This window comes from Cyprinus carpio, chromosome B21 (genome assembly GCF_018340385.1).
Source record: "Cyprinus carpio isolate SPL01 chromosome B21, ASM1834038v1, whole genome shotgun sequence".
NCBI lineage: Eukaryota > Metazoa > Chordata > Actinopteri > Cypriniformes > Cyprinidae > Cyprinus > Cyprinus carpio.
Window position 1 is genome coordinate 6,364,291 of NC_056617.1, and position 26,338 is coordinate 6,390,628.

Sequence of the window (26,338 nt, forward strand, 5' to 3'; positions counted from 1 at the left end):
GTCAAACTCCTGTTATTGAAAATTTTGGCGATTCCTAAATATTGCAACATCATATGCTCAGGGGTTTAATACAGCCTTCAAGAAAATGGCTGCAATGTGAGATATCATGTTATAAATATAACTTTGAATGATTGTTGGAATAGTAGCGCTTGATCACGGTTTCATATTTTGCGTAGACTGTATATTGCACAACTTCCAAATAATTCCCCATGCTGATCCAATGTGTTTGCTTCCAGTTCTTGGCTGATCTATGGCGAGAGCCTACGAAGCAGTTTCTGATCACATATAGTAACGTAAACACTGGATAGACAAAACCAACAAGGCATTTTAAAAAAAAAACAGTGGAGTAGACAGATCCAGTCAACGCATGCTTCCACAGAATGACATTAGGCTGTCCGTAAGTGATTTCTGTTCTAAAGTTGGCCAGCTCCAGATCTAGATTCCTCTCTCGAGCTGTTTATTGCAAACAGGAGTGATATGAAAACAATAGAGGTAGAGCGAGGGCAGAGCGACAAAGAAGGAAGATTTGCCAAAGCAGCAACTCAACACAGAGATTATATTTCTCGAATATCTCAGGTTTCCTAAAACTTTTCCAGGTTGCCAGTCTTGCTCAGGAATTTTCTTGGACTTGAGTTTCTTAAAAGCATTGATTTCCATCCTAGATGTGGCCGATATACCGGTTGAAACTGTGAACCCATTCAAATTTGTGAACTGGTATATATATTTATATCATGGTTGTGCAAAACGGCACTGCATTGTTGGGAAATCTTATCATTGTACGAATACCAGGAAGGAGAAAATGGGAAAATGAGAGGGTATGACAATGTGCACCTCCACGGTGTGGAAATTTGTGTATATTATATTATATTATTATATTATATTATATTATATTATATTATATTTCAACCAACCATTTTATTTTTAATGTCCAGTTTAATTTTATTTAATGGTTGCACTTTAAATAAAGCATTTATATATAATGCATTATAAAAAACTTTTTTGCACCTTTATAAGGTATATAAAGCATTAAAACATGACAAACAAACCTTCATATAATATAATGCATTTTAACTTTGGTTAAAATTTAAACATAAAGGCTTTAATTCTCACTATTTTAATTTTATCACCCAACATATTCCTTCCCATTCGATTTGACATTTCATTTTTAATAATACAGCATTATCAGCAGTTTGTAGGTTGAAGTAATAGACAAGCACTCATCAAATTCAACTGAAATGTGGAATTTAATTGTCAAACGCCCTGCCATATATTACCTTACATATGAATGACTTTAATCAGAATAGTAAAGGAAAAAGTCTCTGACTATAACTGGATTACATGGTGTCAATGCCAGCGTAGGGTTTCCAGACAAACTAAATGCCCATTGCAACATCAGTCTGAAATCATATCAGTTTCTCATCATCTCAGCATGTCTGAAATGTTGACAGGCAGATCTCTGCATTGGCAGGCTGGTTCTGTCAGGCCCCATTCCAAACAGCTCCACCTAAACAAGCACCAGCACTTGTGTGATTTAATATGAACGTTAAAGCACAGGGGGAAAAAATTCAGTCCAGTGGGTTACCAGAGGCACACCGACTCATAAAAGACCTGTGGGTGGTGTTACAGTGTGCACAGAGAGAGAAGACAAGAAGAATGAGGAGCCACATCTGGGGCCAGTGTGGAGGAATGTAGAGTTTTTGTCTGTGTGGGTTTCAGGCTCTTGATCTGTGCCACATTATCAAGATTCTTCTAAGCGTTAAAGCAGAGAAAGGTGAAGTGGCCCTCTGCGTCATAGCACCATCAAAACAATTGAACACTCATACACACACTTGGCACAAAAGCACCAAGATCAAATCAGTTTTAGAGGCCCAACTCGAGGCAAGGGTGCTTACTGACATGCAATATAAGATACAATGAGATCTAGGCTCTAATAATACCCTTACATGTGTAACGCTGATACTTCAAACAGCTAACACATGCATAAAGCCTGCGTTGAGTTATACACTCATTATATATCACCAAACGTTAATGGAGGTCTGGGTCATTTACAGTTTCCAGCTGTAGAGGTTTTTGCTCAGGGGAGAGAGATGCCCGCAATGAATTCATGAAATAATACGACCGCCCTCCTTACGCAGCTGCTAATGGCTCAGGCTCCTGGCCAATTATGTGGATGTTAATTATGAAGGAAATTGAGATTTTTGTTATGCGTTTGTTAGCCTGTGATTTCCAGCTGTGATAGTTGATGACTCTTTGTGCTGTGCTTGGCTTGATAGTCTGGAAAATGTATCTGTGAATATTAAATACGGGGTATTAAGTTCAAATGCTATGCTAATCTTAAAGTCATCATGGGTTTGAAATGCTCCCAATTTATTTATTTATTTTTCACATTCACTTTCCAGGACTTATTGTGCATGATTCATTAGTGCCTTTAAAATTACCCTCCTCATCAGGCTGGAATACACTAAATCTGAACATATTTTCAAGTATTGGGCATCATACAATTGTCTACTTTGTAAATAGTTACAGAGAAAAACTCGTCATCATACACTAACTGACCGCGGATCACAACCTACCAGACTCTGGTTCTCTGCCCATTATATATTACACAATTTCTGTGAAGTATGTGAACTCTGTCCAAAACCTGGTGACTGGCTCTGACTTCTGGCAACTGGTGTCGACTTCTTCCAAACTGTAAATTGTGACAAAAATCTGCAAATTTATGTAGTGTATTCCAGCAGTTCTATTGATTGATCAATAATGCTTTAATTCACTTTTTAACATTCTATCATACTTTGTATTGTTTTTGTAATCTATATATCATTCATTCTATATTGTTCTATCTTGCTGTTGTTTTTGTCTTTCATTATATGTTGTTTGCTCATTCATTCTATAGTTCTAACTATTATTCCTTCTATCATTCTTTAGCTCCATTTTTCTATCATTCTATCTATTGTTCGTTCTATCATTTCTTTGTTGTATTGTTATATCTACTGTATCTGTAGTTTGTTTGTTCAATCACTCTATTGTTCTATCTGTCATTTGTTCTATAGTTCCATTCTCTCGTTCTATCGCTCTATCATTTGTTCTATCCATCACTCTATTTATTTTTCTGTCTGTTTTTGTTTTGTTATATAATTTTTTCTGTCATTGTATCTATTGTTTTTTTCTGTCATTCTATGTATCTACTGTTCATTCTGTCGTTCTATCTATGTATCGTTCATTCTAGCTAACGTTTGTTTGTTCTATCATTCATTCTATCATTCGTTCTGTCGTTCATTTATTCCATCGCCTTCCTTTTTATTCATTCTATTTAATTATGCTGTTTTACTTGGAAATGTTGCATTTATTTAGAGCCTTTTATTTAACTGGCGTTGCTCATAGACTCTGTCCATTCTATGGTAAATTTCTCAGTGTAGCCAAAATGTAATGTTATTTCCTCCATGTGCAGTGTCTGTGAGTGTGTTTACTCCAGGTCTCTGCTCAGTTTGTTTATAAGGTAATTAGAGATCTCTCAAAGCCCAGCGAGTGGGGCTGAGGTCATGCTAATCCAGACCTGATTTTCTCCTGGTAACCGGATCCCCGTCAGCGTGGGAAATTAAATAAACACAACATTAGGAAAGCACAGGTGCTACCGTACCCACTAATAACGTCTGACAAGTCAAGTAAAAGCTCTGTTTAAAAGTTAATGTGTCTCAGTGTTAATGCACCTGTTTTTGTTTGGATATGGTACTGGAGTCTCACCGCTCATTCATAGAGTTCCCATAATTTCCATTTATCATTTAGCAGAGGCTGAAGAAAAACAACGCATTTCCTTTTCCACACTATTGTATCTAACAAAACACTCCCAGCTAATTTTTTACTGTCTGACTTGTTTTAAGCTCTTTTAATATGCCAGAATAACTAAACCTTTCCTTTCTAATATGCAAGTAAATACACCTGCCCTATGAGGACTGAAGCACTCTCAGAAGTCAAAATCAGGTGCTTAAGTGAATGAATAGGGCTCAATATGAATTACAAATTTTTGATATTGAATAAATATGATGAGACATCTCTTCCAGTCACTTTTTACACTGTACTGAACCATGTTGTCACTGCATGCAAATTCCATTGCTTTCTCTTTTTTCTATTACATAACAAGGATTTAGTTAGAAGTCTGGATGTTTCTGAGTGACTCAACCTGAACTAATTCATTTCATCCCGTTTTAAAGTTCCTGAGGTTGGGTTCACATCTGGATCCTCCCCTCCTGAGACGTGCGCACCATCAGAGCAATCGGGCCACACTACATCCTCTTCTGCTCTTCAGTGTGATCTTATCATTGCAATCTGGCCCCAAGAGGATGTTAAATAGTAAATGATGTAGCGGCCTGCAGTTGCATGGTATTCTGAAATAATAATCTACTGCATGAAAACATCTGTCTGACAGAAGGTCCACAAAATATTCACATCAAATTTAGTTGCTTCACTCCCAGTTCATCAGGTTCAGTGCAGAAATGAAGTTTCTTTAACTTTTTGATGGATTTCCAAGGAGGAATGCATATTAGTTTATTATGTTTCATTTTATTGAATTGTTTACTAAGAGGAACTATGGAAGCCCATTATTAATTGGGACTTTTTGTCTCAGAATTGTGTGATATAAACTTGCAATTGCGTGATATAAAGTAAAAATTGCGAGTTATTTTTTCTCAGAATTGCGAGTTTATATCTCGCAATTCTGACTTTATAACTTGCAGTTTTGACGTTATAACTCACAATTGCATGTTATATATATGTTATATCATGTTGTTCCTGTGGCTCAGTAGTAGAGCAGTGCAAAATGTTGTGGGTTTGATTCCCAGGGAACACATGTTAGGTAAAAAATGTTAGCCTGAATGCACTGTAAGTCGCTTTGGATAAAAGCGTCTGCTAAATGCATACATGTACATGTAAATGTTATTATGTCTTTATTGCTAGATATTCAATGTTATATTGTGAGAATTGTGTGATATTTTTGAGATAAAAAGTCCCAATTACTTTGTTTTATTTTTTATTCAGTGGCAGAAACGGGCTTCCATAGGAACCATTTAAGGCATCATATCAAGAAAAAAAATTTAGTTGTCCTTGTTCTTCCTTCCAGTCCAGTCTTTTTTTATTAACTAAACATTAAAAATTACTGTAAACCTATACTTTTTTCTGACATTTTGACAGATCTCACATCAGTGCTCTCATGTTTAGAAACTAGATGTGCTCAAACCATGTGTAATTCCTGTATTTGGGTAGCACCTGCTGTTCTGAATATACTTTTTACAGATTTCCAGTGTTAGGAAAAATTCCCTTAAATTCATGTTATATAATCAGACTTCAGTCTACAACTATTTTATAGTGTTTTTTTAGTGCTGTCAATTGATTAAAAAATAACTAATTAATCACACATTTTTCTGAAATTAATCGCATTTAATACCACCTAACATTAACGTTTTTAAATATATTTTATTGTAATAATTTCACATTTATTTTTAAATTAATGTAGAAACAACATAAAGATGTATTTTTAATATTTGTTTAAACTGGAAAAATTAATCGCCTGCGTTAATGTGCTAATTTTGACAGCACTTGTATTTTTGCATAATATTTTGTAGTATTTCTTTCATGTGTAGGAGCATAATGTTGCAAAGCCTATCTTAGAAGTATGTGTCTAACTGCATTCAGGAAGACTGGAGAAACTCTCAGAGGTCCTGTCATGAGAAATGGTCATCAGGGAAACTGATTCTGAAGATTCTGGCCTTCATCAGACTGTCAGCTTTAAGACTGAAAAACACTCCACTATGGGGAGTGATTCAGTGGTTTCACATTAATATGTGTCATGTTTTTAAACGCTAGTGCCATTGACCTTAACTTTAGAAAAATCTTCTTCCTTTTTTTTCATTGATTTTGTCATTTGCTGTTCATCTAGTTCATCAGTGTATGCAGTGTTGTGTAAGTTACTCTTAAAAAAAGTAATTAATTACTAGTTACTAATTACATCCTAAACAGTGTAATTAGATTACTGTACAAATGACTCTCTCATAAAAGTATCTAACTACTTATTACTAGTGCTGTCAAATGATTAATCGTGATTAATCGCATCCAAAATTAAAGTTTTTGTTTACATAATATACTCTGTATATTTATTATGTATATATAAAGACTCACACATACAGCATATATTTTGAAAGTATTTACATTATATATTTATATTCATATAAATTATATAATATATAAATAGATTTAATATATAAACGTAATATTTTTTCTTATATATATATACAAACGGTAAACACACACATATTAAACAAAAACTTTTATTTTGGATGCGATTAATCGTGATTAATCATTTGACAGCATTACTTATTACTAATTACTTTCTAAATCCTATATCACTATTAACTAACTATTAACTATAAACTAGCTATTTTTGCCTCAATATACTCCTAATTACTGCTTATTGATATTTAGTAAAGTAGTTGTTGACAATTATGTTTAAGAATTGGATATGAATTGGGAAGGATTATGGATTTAGAATAAGGTCTTGCAGAATAAGACATTAATAAGTGCTTTTTAAGTAATAATAAACAGCCAATATCTCATTAATATTCATGCTAATAACCAACTAGTTAATAGTGAGAAGTGAGTGAAGTGATATACAGCCAAGTATGGTGACCCATACTCAGAATTCGTGCTCTGCATTCAACCCGAATTGGACCCTAAAATGTTATTATTATAACTTATTAACTCACCAAAGTATTTAAAGTGAGAAGGTTACATAAAAAGCATGCATTTTAAGGCTAGACTTTAAATTTTGACGTTAAATCCACTATTGTATTGTATATAAATGTTCTACAGTCCATACACAGTATTAAGCTCAATTACATAAGAAGTAACTGTTATTAAATTACAGAAAAAAATGAAACTAATTACTTACTAACTATTACACCCAACACTGTCTATATAGTGCATTTTATTTAGAAGAAACATGCTTGAACACTTATCAAGCACAGACTCATGATTAGTTTTGTGCTTCTCAGATTAAACCAGTGCTGTGTCACACAGATAATATGAATCGGTGTAAGTAGCCGTGGTCTATATAAGACCTCAGCACAGAACATCTGTGGTCGCTCAAGGCAAAATATTATAGCTCTTGTGAAGTTTCGTATATTTACATAGTTTTGGATTGTGTGATGTATACAGTATAGTTTGGTTCTGTGTTTGAACATTTCTGGCTCTGTTTAGGTCATTACGGGATTTGGTCCAGCTGGATTTCATGTTCTCCTATCCATTAACCCTGTATAATTTTTCATATAAATGATGCACACACTAATAAATACTTTCTTGCAGTGCAGATTTAGTTCCTAAAATTCCTATTTCACTTGCATCACATCCAATATATAACAAAATTACACTTTATTTTGAGGTTTTATAAAGACGTTATGTTTACAATATAAAAAAGTTAAACCTAATAATTGTATAATTTATATTATACAATACTCATGATAGATTTCAAAGTCAAAGTCATATTTCACAAATTAAATGAAAAGTCAAACCCTCAAACTATGAATAATTGTGAAGAAACCAGATGGATGGAAACCTGAGCATAAACAGCTCTGAGAGTCAATAAACATAGCTTTAAAAATATTTTTGGAAAGCTTACCCTGGCAGACACAGGTCCAGGGTCAGTTCTGGCTGTTCTCTCTGTGTGTTCTTCTCTCTGAGTGTTGCGTGTTTGTTAAGATAGGGACATATCAGAGTTTGTGTAGTTGTGGAGGATCAGGGTGGCTTTGGTATCAACATACTGGGAAAAACAGAGATGTTCTCTTATAGATCTCATTGTACTTAAACCTACCATCCTTAATATCCTCCTGGATATGTTTATGGAAGTTATTTTTTATTTTTTAATTACAGACTTTACTATGAGCACAGTTTGAGACACTGTTGAGATATGTGAGTTTAATACAGATTTTCTCCTTTGTTTTAAAGGGAAATATGCAAGAAGCAAGAGACTTGCTTAAAATCTTCATTTGCACTTCATTTAATCTGAAACAGTTAAGATCTCATTTGCATATGTTGCAAATTGACAGCTGTGTTGTATCCCATGCCATGTGTTGTTTATGTTTCTATAGTGGTGTTGTGCATATGCATGTGTGATTTTACTTTGGTAGAGTAAATGTGAACCTGAGTGTCTGTGTGTACATGAATGCAAACGTTTCGAAGTGTGAAAATCACCTCCATCTCGTGCTGCTCTCACACCCATCATCACCTCCCACAGCAGGAGATTTGTGCCTCTTTTTCCACTTCTCAGTGCTTCCTCCCCATGGACTCTCTCAGTTTCTGATGTTTTTCACCATATAAATGTGAGTTACAGCACTTGTGTGGCACTGCACAGTTGATTTTACAGCTCTGCGTAAGACACAGCATGGGTCTTATTGAGTTCACAATTTGAGATTTTTTTTCTCTCTTATCTCTCTTATACACTCTTAAAATGTAAGTTTCTTTTGCATAAACAAAAAAGATTTAAAGGGTTAGTTCACCCAAAAATTTAAATTCTGTCATTAATTACTCACCCTCATTTCATTCCAAACCCGTAAGACCTCTGTTCATCTTCGGAACACAAATTAAGATATTTTTAAGATATTTTTGATGCATCCCGTAAGCTAAATAAATTGTATTTATTCATTTATTTATAGATACTATATAGGGTTTTTGTAATTGGCTTTGCGATTTTGGTCATTTTATTATAAAGGGTTTTTACATTTATAAGTTCATAAGAGAGTAAAAATTAATAGTTTATTATTATAAAAAAAATAAAAGCATTTATTGCTACATAGAGTTCTTTGAAGCATTAACAAATAGAAAAACAACCACTGAAAGGTAAGAGGTTCTCCTATGGCGTCAAAAGAACATTCAGAGGTTCTATTATTTCATCATAGTTCTAATTCTATCGCATCATAACTTCAAAAGGTTCTCCTTTGACATCAAGAGTGAAAATGTATCGCTATGGAATCAAACTTTAAAATCGCTTTTGAAACCTTCATTAGGAGTTTAGAAAGGGACAAACACCCAGAGTCTACATCTCACTAGCCTGAATGCTGCAGGTTCTTATTAGCGTGGGAAAATTCTTTATCTTGGAGGGAACTCCAAAGACAGCCATTAGCTCTGGGCAACATACAGCAGGAAAAAAGACTAGTGTGGTGTGGAAAGACTGCATGTCTCTCTGAAAACAAGCTAATGTAGTCAGTATTTCAAATCTAAGTTCAGTGCCAAGTCATGGTTCTTGATTATTAGTGATTTCTTCACTCCTTAATCAAAATTTTCAATATTTGGATCTTGCAGTTTTGTTTCTGTAACGGAATTTCATATGGTTCCATGTAGTTGAAGTCTTTTTTATGTGTATTTATTATTTTTTCAAGATTTCAAGATACAGATGGTGCTCCTTAATATTTGGAGGGTTTACTGTGTTTTGGTTGTAGGTTTGTGTGTGAGAGAGAGATTTGTAAGTGATTGTAGTTCCTGATATTTTCATCTCGAACATCAAACAAACCAATAAAGTTTTCCTGTGTGATTCAGACCACCAAAACAGCTCCCATGATTCAAACCATACCAGCCTGCCATAGCCCAGCTCAGACCCCTTACTTAGTCTGTGACTGTAAAAGTGATTGCATGGAAATTTATTAGCTGTTTATAATCTTATTAACTTGTTAATTGTTTAACATGCTGATATGCTTTTTTTAATATGCACCATTTAAGCATTGTTGATTAGTTTGCTTTCAGGTTAGACCAATAGGGCTTACTCTGCCAGACTAGACTAAACAGTTCCACAAAATATGTGAGTAATACTGTTGGAAAGGATATCACCATTACTTCATATCCAAATTCCATTTTCCCCCATTGTATTTTTAGTTTTTCTTTTTCGAGCATTGAAACATTTGGGAATCATTGTAGCATAGTGTTGAAATGAATCATTTCTGTTAGTGTTTGTGAGTTGTTCCCTTGTCATTCCGAAAGAGGATCATCTCCACAATGAGTACTTAGAGCGGGAACAGTTTGGGGGAATATTACTGTCTTACCTTGGAGTTGAGTTTTCCTTCACTGTCCAGAAAAAAACACCTTTTTTCCCTTTGGACCTTCATTTTGTCTGTCTCGTATTGTGGACATGGATTTCAAATTAAATAGGATTATGAAAATCACAAAAACAGAAGACTCACATTAATAATTCATGCAAGTTTGTTTCAAGATTGAGGCCGCGGTTCTGTCTTTTGTTTGGAGTTTCTTAGACAAGCATCACTATTATTACTGCTCATCCGTTCAGTTGGAGATTTGAATAAACCCAAAACCCTGAGTATTAAACTTCTGTGCATGACTCGTCCCAGTTTGCTTTTGCTACATATATGAATGATACCTAAAAACATGAAGCTTGTTGAAGATAGATTTGCTTTGATGCTTTTCTAAGCACTTCTGATATTCCTGGCAAATGATAAAACGGGTGGGGAAAAAATATTATTAGATTTTAACAAATGGAGTATGCAACTATTGCAACTACCCAGGAATCACATCAAACCACATATTGTACATTGCTGTTCAAAAGGGTTTTTTCTCCTTCTTTTGTCTATTATGCTCACCAAGGCTGCATTTATATTTTTAAAGAATAGAATATGCTACAAACAGTACGGTTTATTAAATTTCAAATATTATATATGTATTTTAACATTTTCCTAAAAATGTGTTGGCAAAGCTTGAATTTTCAGCATTGTTACTACAGTCTTTAGTGTCACATGATCCTTCAGAAATCATTCTAATGAGCTTATTTGGAGGCCAATAAACATATTTTCTTATTATCAGTGTTGAAAACAGTCTTGATGCTAAATGTGTAATATTTGAAACCATGCACAACTTTATATACAACTTTTTCAGGATTCTTCGATTGATGTAAAGTTTAAAATAACATTTATCTGAAATAAACGGTTTTGTAACATCATATCTTTTCTGCAAAGCAAAAAATCTAAAAGTAATTTACTTTAATTTAGTAATCTAAAAAGTAGTCACAATACATTACATCAAATAAGTACCCTAGATTACATTACTAACTACAGTTTTCGTCATGTAATCTGTAATCAGTAATGGACTACAATTTGTAAGTAATCTACCCAGCTCTGATTTTCTGTCATTTTTGATCAATTTAATGTGTCCTTGCTGAATGAGAATGTTAATTGATTGATAACATAAATAAATAAATCTTAACCCCAAACTTTTGAATGGTAGTATAGCAACATCCTGACATCCATCTGTAATAGCCTAGTATCAAGTGTAAAGCTTAATCACAATTTTGAAGAAAATATAAATGCATTTCTTTCCCTTTTTCTCACTTTCAGAAAGAAGTGCTGTGAAGGTTTTAAGTTTGTGCTGGGACAGTGTATTCCAGAAGGTAAGACCTTTTTCCCTCACTCTCTTTCTCTTCCTACCCAGATTAGGCTCCTCTGGGTTGAATTTGCTCTTATATTTCTGGATGTGTTTTCCCTTGTCTCCCATTAGCATTCTAAACAAAATCATTCCTTCTGGAAAGCACTCAGCTAGTGCTTTTAATGTTGTTTTAACATTTCCAGAACACCTTTAAGAGCTTGGCAGAGTTTCCCCAGCAGTAACGATAGCTTGATTACCTTGTGTATATTTTTATAGTGGGAACAGATCTGTATATTAGCTTATGAATACAAGTAATATACTTCTCAATCTTTGGTTGAGGGGTTCAAACCACTAACGAGTTTTTACTCGTAACTGTCAAATAAAAACTTGCAATTATATTGTCTGCATTCTGTGGTTCCCCATGCCACATTGAGAGAGTGTATAGTGGTCCACTTTGAGACAGTCCACAGCTTGTTTTTTTTTTTTTTTTTTTTTTCTGTTTCTGTGCTGTTTGTGTTCTCTGGTGTCCTTACCTGCCCTCTCTCCACTGATGAGAAACACATAAAGTACCGGATGAGAATGGACACATATTTCCCTGACTCACATGGCCCTCCATGCTGTGTCTGAGATGGTTTGGCTCTTCTAGGAGAAACTGTGGAATAAGGAAAAGATGCGAGAATTCTTGGGCTGGAACTAGCAGTACTGGCTTTCCAGATTGCAGAGTTTTCTTTTTACTTTTATAATTAAATTAAAAGGAAAAGACGTTTGAAGTAGCACATTTGCATATGATTTTTGGAAATAACAGTAATATTGTGGGTTTTGATTTAAAGCTAGGTTTGTTTATTATATAGTCTTGTTCTTTCCTTTCTTGTCATGTTTATTTCTGTTTGTTTGTGGGTGTGTTTGTATATGCAGACTATGATGTGTGCGCTGGCGCCCCATGTGAACAGCAGTGTACTGATCATTTTGGCCGTGTGGTGTGCACCTGTTACCCTGGGTATCATTATGACCGGGAAAGACACAGAAACCGCGAGAAACCATACTGCCTGGGTAAGATTTTGCACTCATTTATTTTAAGATATTGAGAACAGTGTACTTAATTAGGTGTATTGAATACATATACAATATATTGCAGTGCTAGTCACGGTTTGGCATTAACTGAAACATTTCACAGTCAATAAACAAAAATCGGCACACTGCCATTACTGCTCTCAAAAATTTATAAAATCACAATGTTTCGGCTCTAAGGTCTTCGTCGGGCAAAAAAAAAAAAAAAAAAAATCAGGTTTTTTTGCCTGACGAAGAACTTAGGGTCAAAGTGTTGTGATTTTATAAATTGATTTTTGATTATGATAATATACCTTTTTGGTCTCCAGCTTAAATATTTATTTTATTTTATTTTATTTTATTTTATTTTATTTTATTTTATTTGTTATTTTGTGAGGTCAAAGTGTACATTCAATCATTTTATTAAAATTTAAAAAAATATTTTTTCCTTTTGTAAAATCAACAGACAGACAGATAGACAGATAGACAGATAGATAGATAGATAGATAGATAGATAGATAGATAGATAGATAGATAGATAGATCGATCGATCATATGTAAATATAATTAGATTATTTTAAAAAATGAACATGATGTATAGAATTTTACTCATTTGTATTTTATTTTTATATTAAAAATAAATAAATACATTTTCAATTATAATAACAATAGCTGTGTTAACTGTTAGTTTTCCTGAAACTGTGGTTACCATGGAAACTGTTTTTGTAAAAATATTTTTGTTTTTCAAAAGAACACTTTAAAACTTGTAATTTCATATGTGTTTTGAAATTGGACTTGTTTGAAGTATCAGGAATATGGTGTGGACATGTTAGCGCCCTCTATGGGTTGTTTTTAGTTCACAGGGTTGATTTCTCAATGCCTTTTTAATGACAGTGTGAGGGTTTCTTAAAGGGTCTGACCTCCCAAGTGTTAAGTTGATTTGATGGGAGTCAAATTTTGTTTATCAGGCTGATCTGACAGAATCGCTCCATTCTGCCCCAGGAGCGAACATCGCGTCTTTTGCACTTTGCCAACTTTCCGTCCCTCACACTTTTACTCTCTGTTCTTGCATTAGACATTGACGAATGTGCCAACAATAACGAGACGGTGTGCTCACAGATCTGTGTGAACACCCCCGGCAGCTACCGGTGTGAGTGCAAAAAAGGCTTCTACCTAGAGGATGATGGGAAAACATGCACCAAGGGCGAGCGAGGTGAGTGTATATTCTCTGAATCTTTGTTTGTTTTTCTCAGCAACACTCTTTGTTCTCTTACTTTAGCTTGCTCGCTTTCTTTTTGGTCTTTCTTCTGTAGTTTGGAGTTTCCCAGATTTCGTGGACCTATAAACCTGTTCATGGCTTAAAACTGTTCACAGACTGTTCACAAAACTGTTCCAAAGTCTAATTGCTGAAATAATTAATGTAGCGAGATCCAGAGAAATTGTTGTTAACATATAAAAGGTAATTAATCAACTTGGCAGTCGTGTTTTGGTGAAGAATTTTGTCATACACTAATACATTTTCATACTCAGTTTCAGTAGTTTTTAGTAAGTAGTTTTGTATTGATAGTTTTTTATCATGTAGTTCGTAATGCGTCATGGGATTGTAGTTCATTAAGAGCAGCTTTCCCATTAGAAGCTACTTTTGCAAGCCTCACAGTCAGTCCTGCTTTGATTCACCCAATGCGTTTCCAACAAACAGCAGAAATGGAACACAAAAAAAAGGCGATTCGCATGCGTTTTGAGGTTTTAAATAGAGCATAGAGAACCAGAGATACTTATTTTCCTGTCTGGACCTGTCCATCCACAGATCTCTCCATCACACAGGTGTGGAAAGCGTTGAGTGCAGTCTAAATGCTCTGACAGGTCATGAATGCATCATCCAGTTAAAGCACTGTAAATACAAAAAAAAACATGTACAGAAAATAAGCCAAGTGGAAAGGGTGGATGTTAAATTAAAATGTAAGTTTTCTTTTTTTGTATCTGAATAATTCCAGTGTCAAAATATATAATATATATAAATATTACAATTATTTGTACAATTATTAAAAACTATAAGAAAAAGTATTTATTGATTTATTTATTTTATATATTATATAAATTACATACATAACATTTTAGGGCCATTCATTTCATGTCAGATATGGTTTTGCTCTTAGTCTCCTCACTATTTATAAAAAGAAAAAGAAAAAATTCATTCTGCAGCCTCTTCTGGTTTGACACATTTATAAGACATTGCTTCCTGTCTCCCTGCAGGAAGTCCACTGACCCATCGAGGTTAATGACTTGGGACACCAGCTAGCGGTTAGCATTAGCATCAATCACTCCTTCCTCTCCACTTCTCTGTTCATCTATCTTTTAGGCTTTCTTGTGGAGCGTATCAGTCATTCAGAGTTTCCTGACTGCTGTATCCTCTCTTTTGGGTCAATTTGAGCGCAAAACAAGATGACCTTCAGGGCATACAGGGTTGCAACAATCCAGATGTACGAAAAAGGAATTCTGGGAATTCCAGACCACTGAGATTACAGTGTGTGGATCAAATGAGGTTATCGGCTGTGAGTCAAACTAAGCTGTAGGAGTGATTGTGATATAACTCCTCTGACCTCTGGCAGTACTGACAGTAGTTAATACATTCTGATCAGGAGCTAGTATGTTTCTGATGATGCATGTATGAAGTGAGCCCCATTGTGGCCTTGAGCAAGATTTCAAATCTCTGTTTGTGACACGGTTTTATGGCAACATTAGCTCTGTTTCAAAACCTAGAGAGCTGGCATGATGTCTATGGAATCTTATTAGCTATTGCTTTAGAACACTCTAAATAGGCAACAGCCATACATGCCACATATTGGATATTCCGCTTTTGAAGTGCACTTAATTGTGTTGAATGTGCACTTGTAGTGAATTACATATCTTAAAAGTATGTTTAATTGCTCTACTTTCAGATATAATGTGAAAGAAATAAAAGGCCATGTAAGTGTATTTAAACAGTGAATTTTAAAAAGTGAAAGTTTTACTTACTTTTCCTTGTTTTAATAATCTTTTGTCATTTGTTTAAAGTACATTGTACATGAACTGTTTGATATTGCATTTAAAGTTAATATATTTTAAATATATATTTAAAGAAATGACAGTTTCAGTAGAAATTGTATTAATTATATTTTGGTTTACAAGAAATACTTTAAAAGTGTACATATAATATTTCAAACACCATATAAGGAATGCCATTGAAAATGCATACTTAAGCAAGTCAAAAAAGCACTCTTAACTAATTGTTTTAATAAAATTTAAACTATAATATATTTTAACTTGATTGTAAATATGCAATTGAGTGTCTGAAAAGTTTACATTCAGTTCACTCTTAAGTTTACTATTTTAAACTTTATTATTACTCTTTTTAAAAGTATGCTAAAATGTACTTTTTTTCACAATGGTCAACACTGATTTCATTGAAATTTGATGTTAACATATTGCTGCATAAGCTAAGATGCATTACACGAAGCATAAAAACAGTCCATTTTTAATGAGTTTGAATTGCTTTCATTGAGAACTTTTGTATTGCATCAAATATGTGTATTGATAATCAACAGTTCTCTCAGCTTTTGCCATCATGTCTCAACTTTTTTGCTTAGCAGCTGATTCCTTTTAGCTTTGTCCATCAGCCTTCCTTAACTTCCGCATTCATGTTGTCTCTTTGCAGCTTCACTGTTTGAAAAGTCAGACAACGTCATGAAAGAGAGAACGTGCTCTGCCACATGTGAAGACTTCCATCAGATGAAGATGACTGTTCTCCAACTCAAACAGAAGGTGCCCTATTCCAGTTTCACCTGCAGGGCTTATTCACTAAAACAAGCAGCAGATTTCCTTTTATATACATGTTCTCATCTGTAGACGTCAACACAACGAGGGTCAACTACCTGCCAATGTTTCACGAGCAAGTCAGACTCAGGTTACACAAGTCTTCATGGATGTGTTGGCGACTTTATAGGCGAAATAAAAAGCAATCAGCTGAGCAATCTAGTAGTGTGACTTAGTCTGTCTTTGCTGCAGGCTAGTAAATCACATTGAATGCAGTGATGCGGTTTAGACGGGCTGAGGGCGCAGAGTCAGTGTTCTGCAGTCAAAGCGAGACTGTCAACAAATCCACTCAGCACCCTCATGGTCACGGTGTGATATATAGCTTGTGCGTGTGGTCCAGCAGAATATGAGGGAAAAGACTGAGAGCAAAAAATGTGGTGAACTAGTGAGAGTGAGGCAAGGCTTATGGTTCTGGGAGAAGGTGACACAAAAACATTGATATGATTGTTACGAATCGTTTCTTTGACCCACCCATTGTTTTGTTTGGAAGAGGATATATTGGCTTGCTCAAGTTTTATTTATTAATTTATTTTTAGATTTATTAATGTTTTTGTTATTTCAGTTTAAAAATGTAATGAAAGCCTTTCTTTTCTTTACCTTTTGCCTCATCAAGTTCTCTTCCAAAAACTAGCAATCTTTCAATGCAAATGCTGTAATTATGATCATTTAGATTAGATTATGGAAATCCATTAAACAGCTGAAATTATATTTGCTTTTTAAGATGCCTTTGCGAAGAATGCTCTCAATGAGAAAAGCTCAGTAAAAATTAATCCAAGATAATAAATATACTTGATTAGAAAGTTTTTTTTTTTTTTTTTTTTTTTAATTAATAGTTTTATTCAGCAAGGATGCATTAAATTGATCAAAGGTGACTATAAAGATGATGATGATGATAATATTACAAAAGATTTCAATTTAAAATAAATGCTGTTCTTTCAAACACTTTAGAATACAATTCAAGCTGAAATAAATTGCATTTTTAAACATTTAATGTATGTACATTTGTAACATTATTTTTTTTTACATTTACATTATTTTAAAATCTTCAACATTTAAAACCTATAAAAATTTAATAAATAAAAAACAAAAAGTTCACAAAAATTGTGGTCAGGATACAATTCAGTATTTGACAACATCAATATAAAATGTAAGTGAAATTCAAAATGAACTATTGTAGTGTACAGAGTATAGCATTCTTACCAATGTGGTTTAATGACTGTTAGGATTGTGCTTTAGAAGGTAGTTTACTATGTAGGCATTTGACTTCAGTGTTTACTAGGTTTTGGAACAGAACTGTAGTGTTTTAGTTCAATGGCAGATCTTTTATTCAAACCAGTTGACATTGGCACCATGGGATTGAAATATGTGCAGTCCAAGGAACCCGACACAAATCAAAACCAGAAACAATGACAAATGAGATTTAAATTGCTTGCAAAGGGCTGGACACAGACACTTACACAGATTTATGCTCTAGGCCTAGGGCTGTATCTACTGTGTGTGGCGAGACCTCAAAGGTCTGTGTGTGTGTGTACTGATGTCCAGAGCTCAGAGGTTAGCAGGTAATGGATACTTCCAGGGACTCCTTTGAAGTGAAATACTCTGCGAAGAAGGCTTGTAAAAGACAGGCACCGATCTCAGTCCATGCACCTAGTTGAATAATTCAGAGATTTCCTGTTTTTGCGAACAGCATGTACACAGATGTTACAGTTTATAGATCAGATTACATGCTTGCGTTACTTTGGTTTAAATTATAATTCTTTTATCTACCTTTTAATATTACATATTTTAGCCTTTCCCTCCAGTTAGATGATTAGTAACATCCTTCATCTAAATGCAGTTTTTTTTTTCATATAAAGATAATTCATATTGACATGTCTGTCAAAAAATTCTATTTTTTACATTTTTTTGTTTTATTTATTTTATTTTTGTATTCTTTATTTAAAATTTTATTTTATTCATTTTTTTTTTTAATTGCAGCATGAACATTCTTTGTTGAATTGTTTTTGGGTTTGGATCAGCATTAAAAGGAGCAAATAATGACATTTATTTTCATTTATGGGTTACTGTTCCTATAAAGTTGACTGCAAATCTTGTGTTCTTGATTCTTTCGAGCTTCAAAACAAAACAAAAAAAGTGCATGTCATGTTTCTGTTCAGTCTTGTCTAGTACTATAGCCAGTGAAACACATTCAGTCCCTGAATGATCTGTGTGTTTTGTTTAACTCTTCTTTCATCAGATTGCCTTGTTGCCGAGCAACACAGAGGTCAATAAACAGATGACCAATGAAAAGATGATGATGACGCACTCATTCTTACCTGGACCGCCAGGGCCACCTGGGCCTGCAGGTGAGCTTTGTCGATATGCTGCTTATTATTCTGTTTCTCCATTCTTTTCCCAGTGCCACTCTTCTGTAAACCTGTCTCTTTTTATGTCTCTCTCAGGGAGCCCAGGGCCCAAAGGTTCCCTTGGTCCCCCAGGACAAATGGGGCCACCAGGCATGCCTGGTCCTAGAGGCGACATGGGGCCCATGGGGCCCTCACCGGACCTGTCGCATATTAAACAGGGACGCCGTGGCCCAGTGGTACGTATCAGTCTTCATTAGTAACCTAAACACTTATCAGCTGTAATCAGTGTCTAAAGTGTCAGATTTGAGGACTAATGTGCTCTAGTTTATTTTCCTGCATCTATAATAATTAGTCTAGCATAAGCATACAATCTGATTGCACTACTCCATTAATTCTTGATGTTTTGCGTGGGACACAGTACAGTGGTGTTTTTTCCAATGGCGTTTGTCTCTGCCGCACCATTAAGCTGTATGAAGATAACTCGCTTTGGCTCAGCCTGTATTTTGTGACATCTGGGTGGCCTGTGGTTTACATTCTTCAATGGGTGTCCACAACTATTATGATTTACTAAAGGATGTACTAAAGCAGGTTCAAGTCTATAATGCAGGGGTTGCTCTATTCTATGCCTGGAAATCCACTTTCCTTCTAAGGTTTATTTCTAGTGCTCTAATAAAACACAGACCTGTCATTCTTAAATGACCCTTGAGACCTTGAGTAAAGGCCTGTTCACACCTGAAGGAGCTAAATGACATGAGAGTAATTGCAAATTTTTTTTTTTTTGTAATAATCACCTCAATGGGGGGACTAAGACACTCTTTTCTGTAAAACTGATGTGGAAAGGATAAGTGAAATTTATTTTTATTTTTATTTATTTAATTTAATTTTTTGTAAAAAGTGATATATACACAGTTAAATTTTATTTTATGTGTGTAGGTGGTCTAGGTGGTGGATATAAGATAAAATATCAAAATAATAATAACATAATAATAATTCATCTTTTTTCATGTAGCAATTTGTTTAGTAAAATAATATATAAAATTATAATATAATCCGTGTTCTTTTAGTATTATTTTTTATATTATTACAGTATTTGAATTAGCTTTTATTGTTTTTATTTTGACCTAACAGTCTTTTTTTTTTTTTTTTTTTGTATTTTTTTTTATATTTTTATTTTAATATATAATATATATATTATATATATATATATATTATATATATATATATATTATATATTTTTTTTTTTTCAGTTTTTCATTTTTTGTGTTACTTTGTCTTAGTAATTTTGTTATGTGCTTTTGACATTTGTATTAGGTAGTTTTTTTATATCTATTATATATCTATTTATCATTTATTTATTTTAATTTAAGTCTTATTTTTAGTCATTTTATTTAACCTAATTTACCTAGTTACCTGCCAAGTTGTATTTAATTTGTATTTAATTTTTTATTTTTAGTTCAGTTTTAATTAAATTATGGAAAACTATTTTTTATTTAATTTTTTATTTTTAGTTCAGTTTTTATTTTTTTTTTGTATACTATTTTTAATTTGTATGTACATTATTGTATTGTATTATTGTACGTTATTATTGTACATTATTGTACATAATATGTAATGCAATTTATAATATTTTCATTTAATACTTCTGTTTTGTTTTTTATTTATATTTAAGATTTATTTCAATTACATGAAACTATTTTAGTAGCACTAATAACAATAACAACACTGAATAATGTCATGTCAGCTCATACCAAATCATATCATATATCATATCATATTTATGCTAGACCTATTAACAAAGATTTTTCGTGTGTCCTTAATGCTGGAAATCTAGACTTGCTGGGATCAGGCATTTAGACATAACCACTGGAGGAAGTCAGGCTTCCAGGAGTAGGATTGAGCCCCCCTGCTGTAAAGATGATAAACATCACATTACACATACATTCTTAAGATGCTGAGTAACTTCCTAATTATTAGTTGCACTTGGTCTTCATTGTTGCACAGCATTTGCAGATTTATTGAGCTAAGCTTCATTTTAGACACAGCATGAAGGTGTTACAGCTCACTGACCTATGGTTGCTTTCAACGGTGACACGCTTTGCACTTCCTGCTACGGACTGTTAACCCTAATTACTCTTTCACACATTCTTCCCCAGACCGACGGACATAATGAGTTATCATCACACACACACACACACACTTTTTCACACTCAGATTACAAGCGCTGTGAATCACAGCAGACTTTCTAACGTTAACCTTTTCAGCCGAATCATCACTTTGCAGCATGTGTGTATCTAGCCTCTGGAGACAATGTCTTAAGTTCACGACCGTGGATATTTGTAGATCCACTGAGCAATTTGGTATGTTGTTGACACTAGAAATGTCACTGAATGTTTTCTTTAAACACTTCAGATGCATTTGTACTTGGAATATTTTTACTCTAAGGTCACGAACGCTGAGTAAATCTGTACTGTCTGGTCTCATTTGGGACATATTTAGTTTTGAGCTCTCGTTGCCATGGAATTCTTTGTTTTTGGATGCAGTTCCACTTCGTGTTTGCTTTTACGGGAGGCTCTTAATAGTTTCAGCAGCCTTGTAAGAGTGAAACTGGATCAGCAGGTGCAGGATCGGTTTCATTTGCACTCATATCATTTGAAGCGTCTTTGCACTTCTAGCATATGTGGTTGTTGGCTTTTGGACCAATGAGATTGCAACAAAATATCCTGCTTCTCACCCTTGCTTGGGTCTGCTTGGGACAAATCTAGATTTATGTTAAAACATTGGGGAAATTTATCACACTGTAACACTGCAAGGCTTAATGGACTGATGCAGTATTTTGACACACACGTTTTTATGTCCTGATCGTTTACATTGACTTAAGTCATTACCGACTGTGTTTACATTTAATGCTCTGCCAAGACACACTTTTTTTGAAGTGAAGTACCATTAACATTTTGATGTTAATCATTGTGCCATATCAAAGTGACCCAGCCAAAAAAATGATATACGCTTGTCTCATTTTCAAAGATTACTTGCAGTAACATCCCATCTTTCATGCAAATTATATCATTAGAGTACAAATCAACAACAAATGTCAGTGGAGTGGTTGCAGGGCGTTGTTATACAGACTGTGCATTCTTCCTTGAGTTGTGATGGGCACAATCACAACCAATCAGAACAGATTATTATTATAATTAAATATTATTTATTATTATTAAATTTAATATTAATATTAATATTATAATATTTAACTAAATTACATTTTAAATTTAAATAAAGTATAGAAGTTCAATTAAACCAACATTATTACTTTATTTTGAATTAAAAATGGCTTTTCAAAAGATTTAAATATTAATACATTTATTTATTTATAACATTACTATTTTTATGTATCTAAATAATTAAATAATTGTATTACTTTTTTAATTGTAATTTGATTGTATTAATCTTTTTATATTATTTTAATACATTTTAATATCAATCTTATCAATTAAGAAATATATAAATGTTTCATAAAAAAACATTTAATTTTTCATTTAAATAAATTAGAGATTGGAAAGTTCATAAAGTGTCATAGAAGTTTGTAAAATATCACGTTAACACTTTAGGCACTTTGAAACTTTTTAAAATTTAAAATTAAAACATTTAATTAAATATGCATATATTTAATGTTAATCTAATATCATATAATATAATAATTGGTCACACTTTATTTTAAGGTCGAATTATCGCCACTAACATTAACTGCAACTTTTGCCTCAAACTCATAATTTGCTGCTTATTTATAGTTAGTAAGGTAGTTGTTAAGTTTAAATATTTGATAGGATTAGGGATGTAGAATATGGTCGTGCAGAATATGTGCTTTATAAGCATTAATAAACAGCCAATATGTTAATAATTGGCGTGCTAATAAGCAACTACTTAACAGTGAGAGTTGCTCCCTATACTAAAGTGTTACCTAATGTTTTTATGTATTAATGAATAATTTTACATATTTACATACATTATTATTCAGTTATTTTTTTATTATTTTAATAAAAACAATTTATTTAATTTAAATTACTTAATATTTATTTAGTTAGTTGAGATTTAGTAGAGATGTGACTTTAAAAGCAAGGGTCTAGCTGCATTTTCAGCTTTTCAGATTGTTCTATGGACTCATGCCTAGCTGGGTCACCTCCGCCTGGGCCGGAGTTTGAACACGTGTCCCCCAAACCCCCTGACCTTCAGCTGGCTGACCTCTGACTCTCTGAAGGGGGGCGTCTTTGCAGGTGGGGTGGAAACTAGGACGAGTAACAGGAAGCACTTTCATATTCCTTTTTTTGCTCTCTTCTTCTAACAGGATCTGTCCTCCGTTATCATGTTTGATCCCTTGTTCTTTTTGATTGTTGCTTGATATATTTCCTACCAGAGAGCTGGTTGTGTGCCAAACTTTTCTTATAGTTTGTGTGTGTAGAAACAATAAATTTTTTCAGTATATCATAGCACAGCATTCATCCTACCTCTGGATGTTGATAAATGATAATGGCAATAACAGGGAAAAAGCTGACTGCGTTACTGCACATGGGTTGCTTTCTTTGGCCAGAGTGCTTTTCGAGGCCAACTGTTAACCCGTCCCATACAGTCGACCTTTTGCTTTTAATGCATTGGACCTCATCCCTGAAGCACGAGTCGTCAATGAAGACAAATACTGCTGAAGTATTGCAGTAATTTATGAATCCTAGGAACATGAGCCCTTCAATGCCCTAGAGTCATAGCTCATAACATGAATTTAGTTCAAGAGTGCTCAAAGATTCAGTTGTTAATTTGATAAATGAGAAGTTATGCTGTGTTAAAAAGTGTCAAAAACACTGGCTAAGGAGCTGCGTCTGTGGGATCTTGTAGTGTTTTGCATGTGCATAAATACAAGTCTGAAACCCAACATGTGTAGTTATGGGCCTCCCCTGTCTGTCACAACCGCTTCGGCCATGAACGAATCCACTCTGTGTCTTTACTAAAGGACTGTTGACGTTGCCGCTGGCTCAGAACCAGCTCTCTCTAATCACCCGAATGAAGAATTCAATGGAGTATTTTTAGATTGATGAATCATGTTTTCCATTCTGGTACAAATATGGCTCAGATATGCCCTAGAGATCTTGACAGGCATGATGTGTGAAAATATTTGAGAGTTGAATGAATAGGACCATCAAATCTATAATTCAATGAATATAAATATGTTTTTCTGGGAGAGCCAAGGATCCTTAGTTTGGCCTTTAGCTGTCATATGGTTTTGGTCAGATAAAAGCTATTTTATGAAGCCTTTTCAGAGATTAACCTTTAAGCATAAATTCATGCATTCATTCATTCATTCTTTCTTTAATTTAAAATAAAAAAAAAATGCATTTACAATATAATATTTTTACAGCATGATAAACTTACAGTTACATTTGTATTTCTAAACTGAACTTTTAAAACATAAAGAATTGAATATTTAAGGTTCCTTCTTTCTTTCTTTCTTTCTTTCTTTCCATATGTACAATTCTGTTTTTGTTGTTTTCTGTTCGTAGGGTTCACCTGGGGCTCCAGGGAGAGATGGCATGAAGGTACGGTATGTTTTATGTCTATCTTTATCTCTGTCCACTACTTTTCAAAGCTGTGGCCAAGGGCTGTTTTCCATGTGTGGAATGCAAATATTTGGAAAAACAGGATAAAGATGTTTAAGATCAATGGTGACTGATCACTAATGAAATAAACTCTTGGATGGCGTCAGGTCGATGACCAAAGGCCGAAATGTTCAAATATGACATCATAGATGGCAGGACGAGTTGCAGATATTTTAGAATGTCAAAACACCATTATTACGTTCTTGAAATGGCAAATATGATTAGTCCAAATATTGAGGAAAATTACACGGAGGGATTTCAAAATACACAAGATAATCATAGTATATTAAAGCTTTGATATATGTATTTTACCATATCATTGTATATTTTTATATAACTATCTCAAAGTTTGTGAACTATGGATATTTTAAAAATAGAAATATTATATCAAAAGTTATAGAAGAATTGAGGTAGGTCTTTTTAAGCCAACTAGGCTAGGCTTAGAGGTAAACTCTACATTAAAATACACTAAATATAACTAAAAATTAAACCAGACACATTCTTTTCACAATTATACAAATGTATATGCAAATGTTCGAGATATTGCAAGTGCATTTGAGTGCATATATGATATTTTTTGCATTACTGCATTTTGCATTACGTACAGTATATGATTTTTTGCATTACTGCGTGGTAAAAAGTTGCCTTTATTCTAGTGGTGTAACAATATATTCCCACAATATATTGCAATATTCTGCAAAAATGCATAAATATGTATTGTTGATAGTGACAGTACGTATTGTGTATAGTTCACTCAAAATAAAAGTTTAAACAGATTTAATTAAACATAAATTAAGGTAAACCCAGAAGGTCACACATTTGAGCTTTCATGTTTATCAATTATTATCATTAAATTTAAGGTTACACTTTATTTAAGGTGTCCTTGTTACAGTATAGTTAGGTTATAATTATATAACCTAACTATATTAAGGTTTGGTTTAGAGTTAGTTGCATGTAATTTTATGCATAAATTATAGTTGTTACTATGTAATTACATGTAGCATGTAACAAGGACACTGTAAAAAAAATGTGTGATTATCATTAAATTTAAGGTTACACTTTATTTAAGGTGTCTCTGTATTATTGAAATGATTAATGAAGTTATTGTAGGTTGAATTTAATGTATGGAAATTTTAACTAACCAGATTGATTGTCCCTTGATTGTCCGTAATTGATCTACAATAGAAAACTGGATAGAAGTAAACTCTTCATGGCCTTCAAATCAACGCCGATAATTCAGAACATACCTGTGTCGCTTTATGAATTGCACTTTCAGACATTTCAGAACACGACACAACTGAGCTAGCTTAGCCAGAAGCATTAATGTTCACATATTTAGGTTTCAGGCCTACATAAGCACACTTTTCCAATGTTTTGTTTGTTTCCCGACATATGTGTGCTTGCAGAGGTCCAAGGTTGATCCATGTATAGTGTGTGCACTTCTGTTACATGTTTGTGTAGAAAGTTTTTGTGGCTTTGTATTCACAAATCAGAAACATCTGGGCCGCTTACTACCTCTCCGTGAACCCTGACCCTACATAATCCCCACAGAGGGGTCAATATCTGTGTGGTACCTACTGCCATACCTCAGCCCAAATGAGCTAGAGACCAGCTCCAAATGGTGCGCAGAAACACTGCAAAGATAACATTTATATGTACACTCAGATGCTGAATAAACTTGGTTCTGTCTTTTGGTTTTATATTGTATTGTGTGCTGGTTCAGATGCTGAATGACGGAATAAAGATGTCTGATTTTGACGTGGCCAGCAATGGCTTGTTTTCTCACGTGTGATCGTGTTACTGAGAGATAGCGGGCAATAACTGTCCCATTGGACTTCTCATGGCTTCTTTACTGTAATCCTGCTAACCCAAATATTTGTTTGGTTTCTCCAGGGAGAGAGAGGGGTTCCCGGCCCTTCCGGACCTCCAGTAAGAACTTCTTATCATGGCACTTTCTCTCATGGTTTTTATGTCTGAAATATATTTTTCTGTGTTAGTCTGTCTCGCTCTTACCTTTGATCACTCTTCATCTGTCTATCTGTCTGTCTG

General features: G+C 33.9%; 1 protein-coding gene across 1 annotated transcript in view; it reads left to right on the forward strand.

The window, feature by feature from the left end:
* The window catches only part of LOC109050767 (collagen and calcium-binding EGF domain-containing protein 1), a 46,938-nt gene that overhangs the window by 18,520 nt on the left and 2,080 nt on the right, over window positions 1–26,338 (forward strand). The window contains exons 4-11 of the mRNA XM_019068338.2: window positions 11,379–11,431; window positions 12,322–12,456; window positions 13,529–13,666; window positions 16,148–16,254; window positions 18,542–18,650; window positions 18,747–18,886; window positions 24,194–24,229; window positions 26,183–26,218. Of these exons, the coding sequence (XP_018923883.2) occupies window positions 11,379–11,431; window positions 12,322–12,456; window positions 13,529–13,666; window positions 16,148–16,254; window positions 18,542–18,650; window positions 18,747–18,886; window positions 24,194–24,229; window positions 26,183–26,218 (754 nt within the window). The remainder of the gene's footprint in view (window positions 1–11,378; window positions 11,432–12,321; window positions 12,457–13,528; window positions 13,667–16,147; window positions 16,255–18,541; window positions 18,651–18,746; window positions 18,887–24,193; window positions 24,230–26,182; window positions 26,219–26,338) is intronic.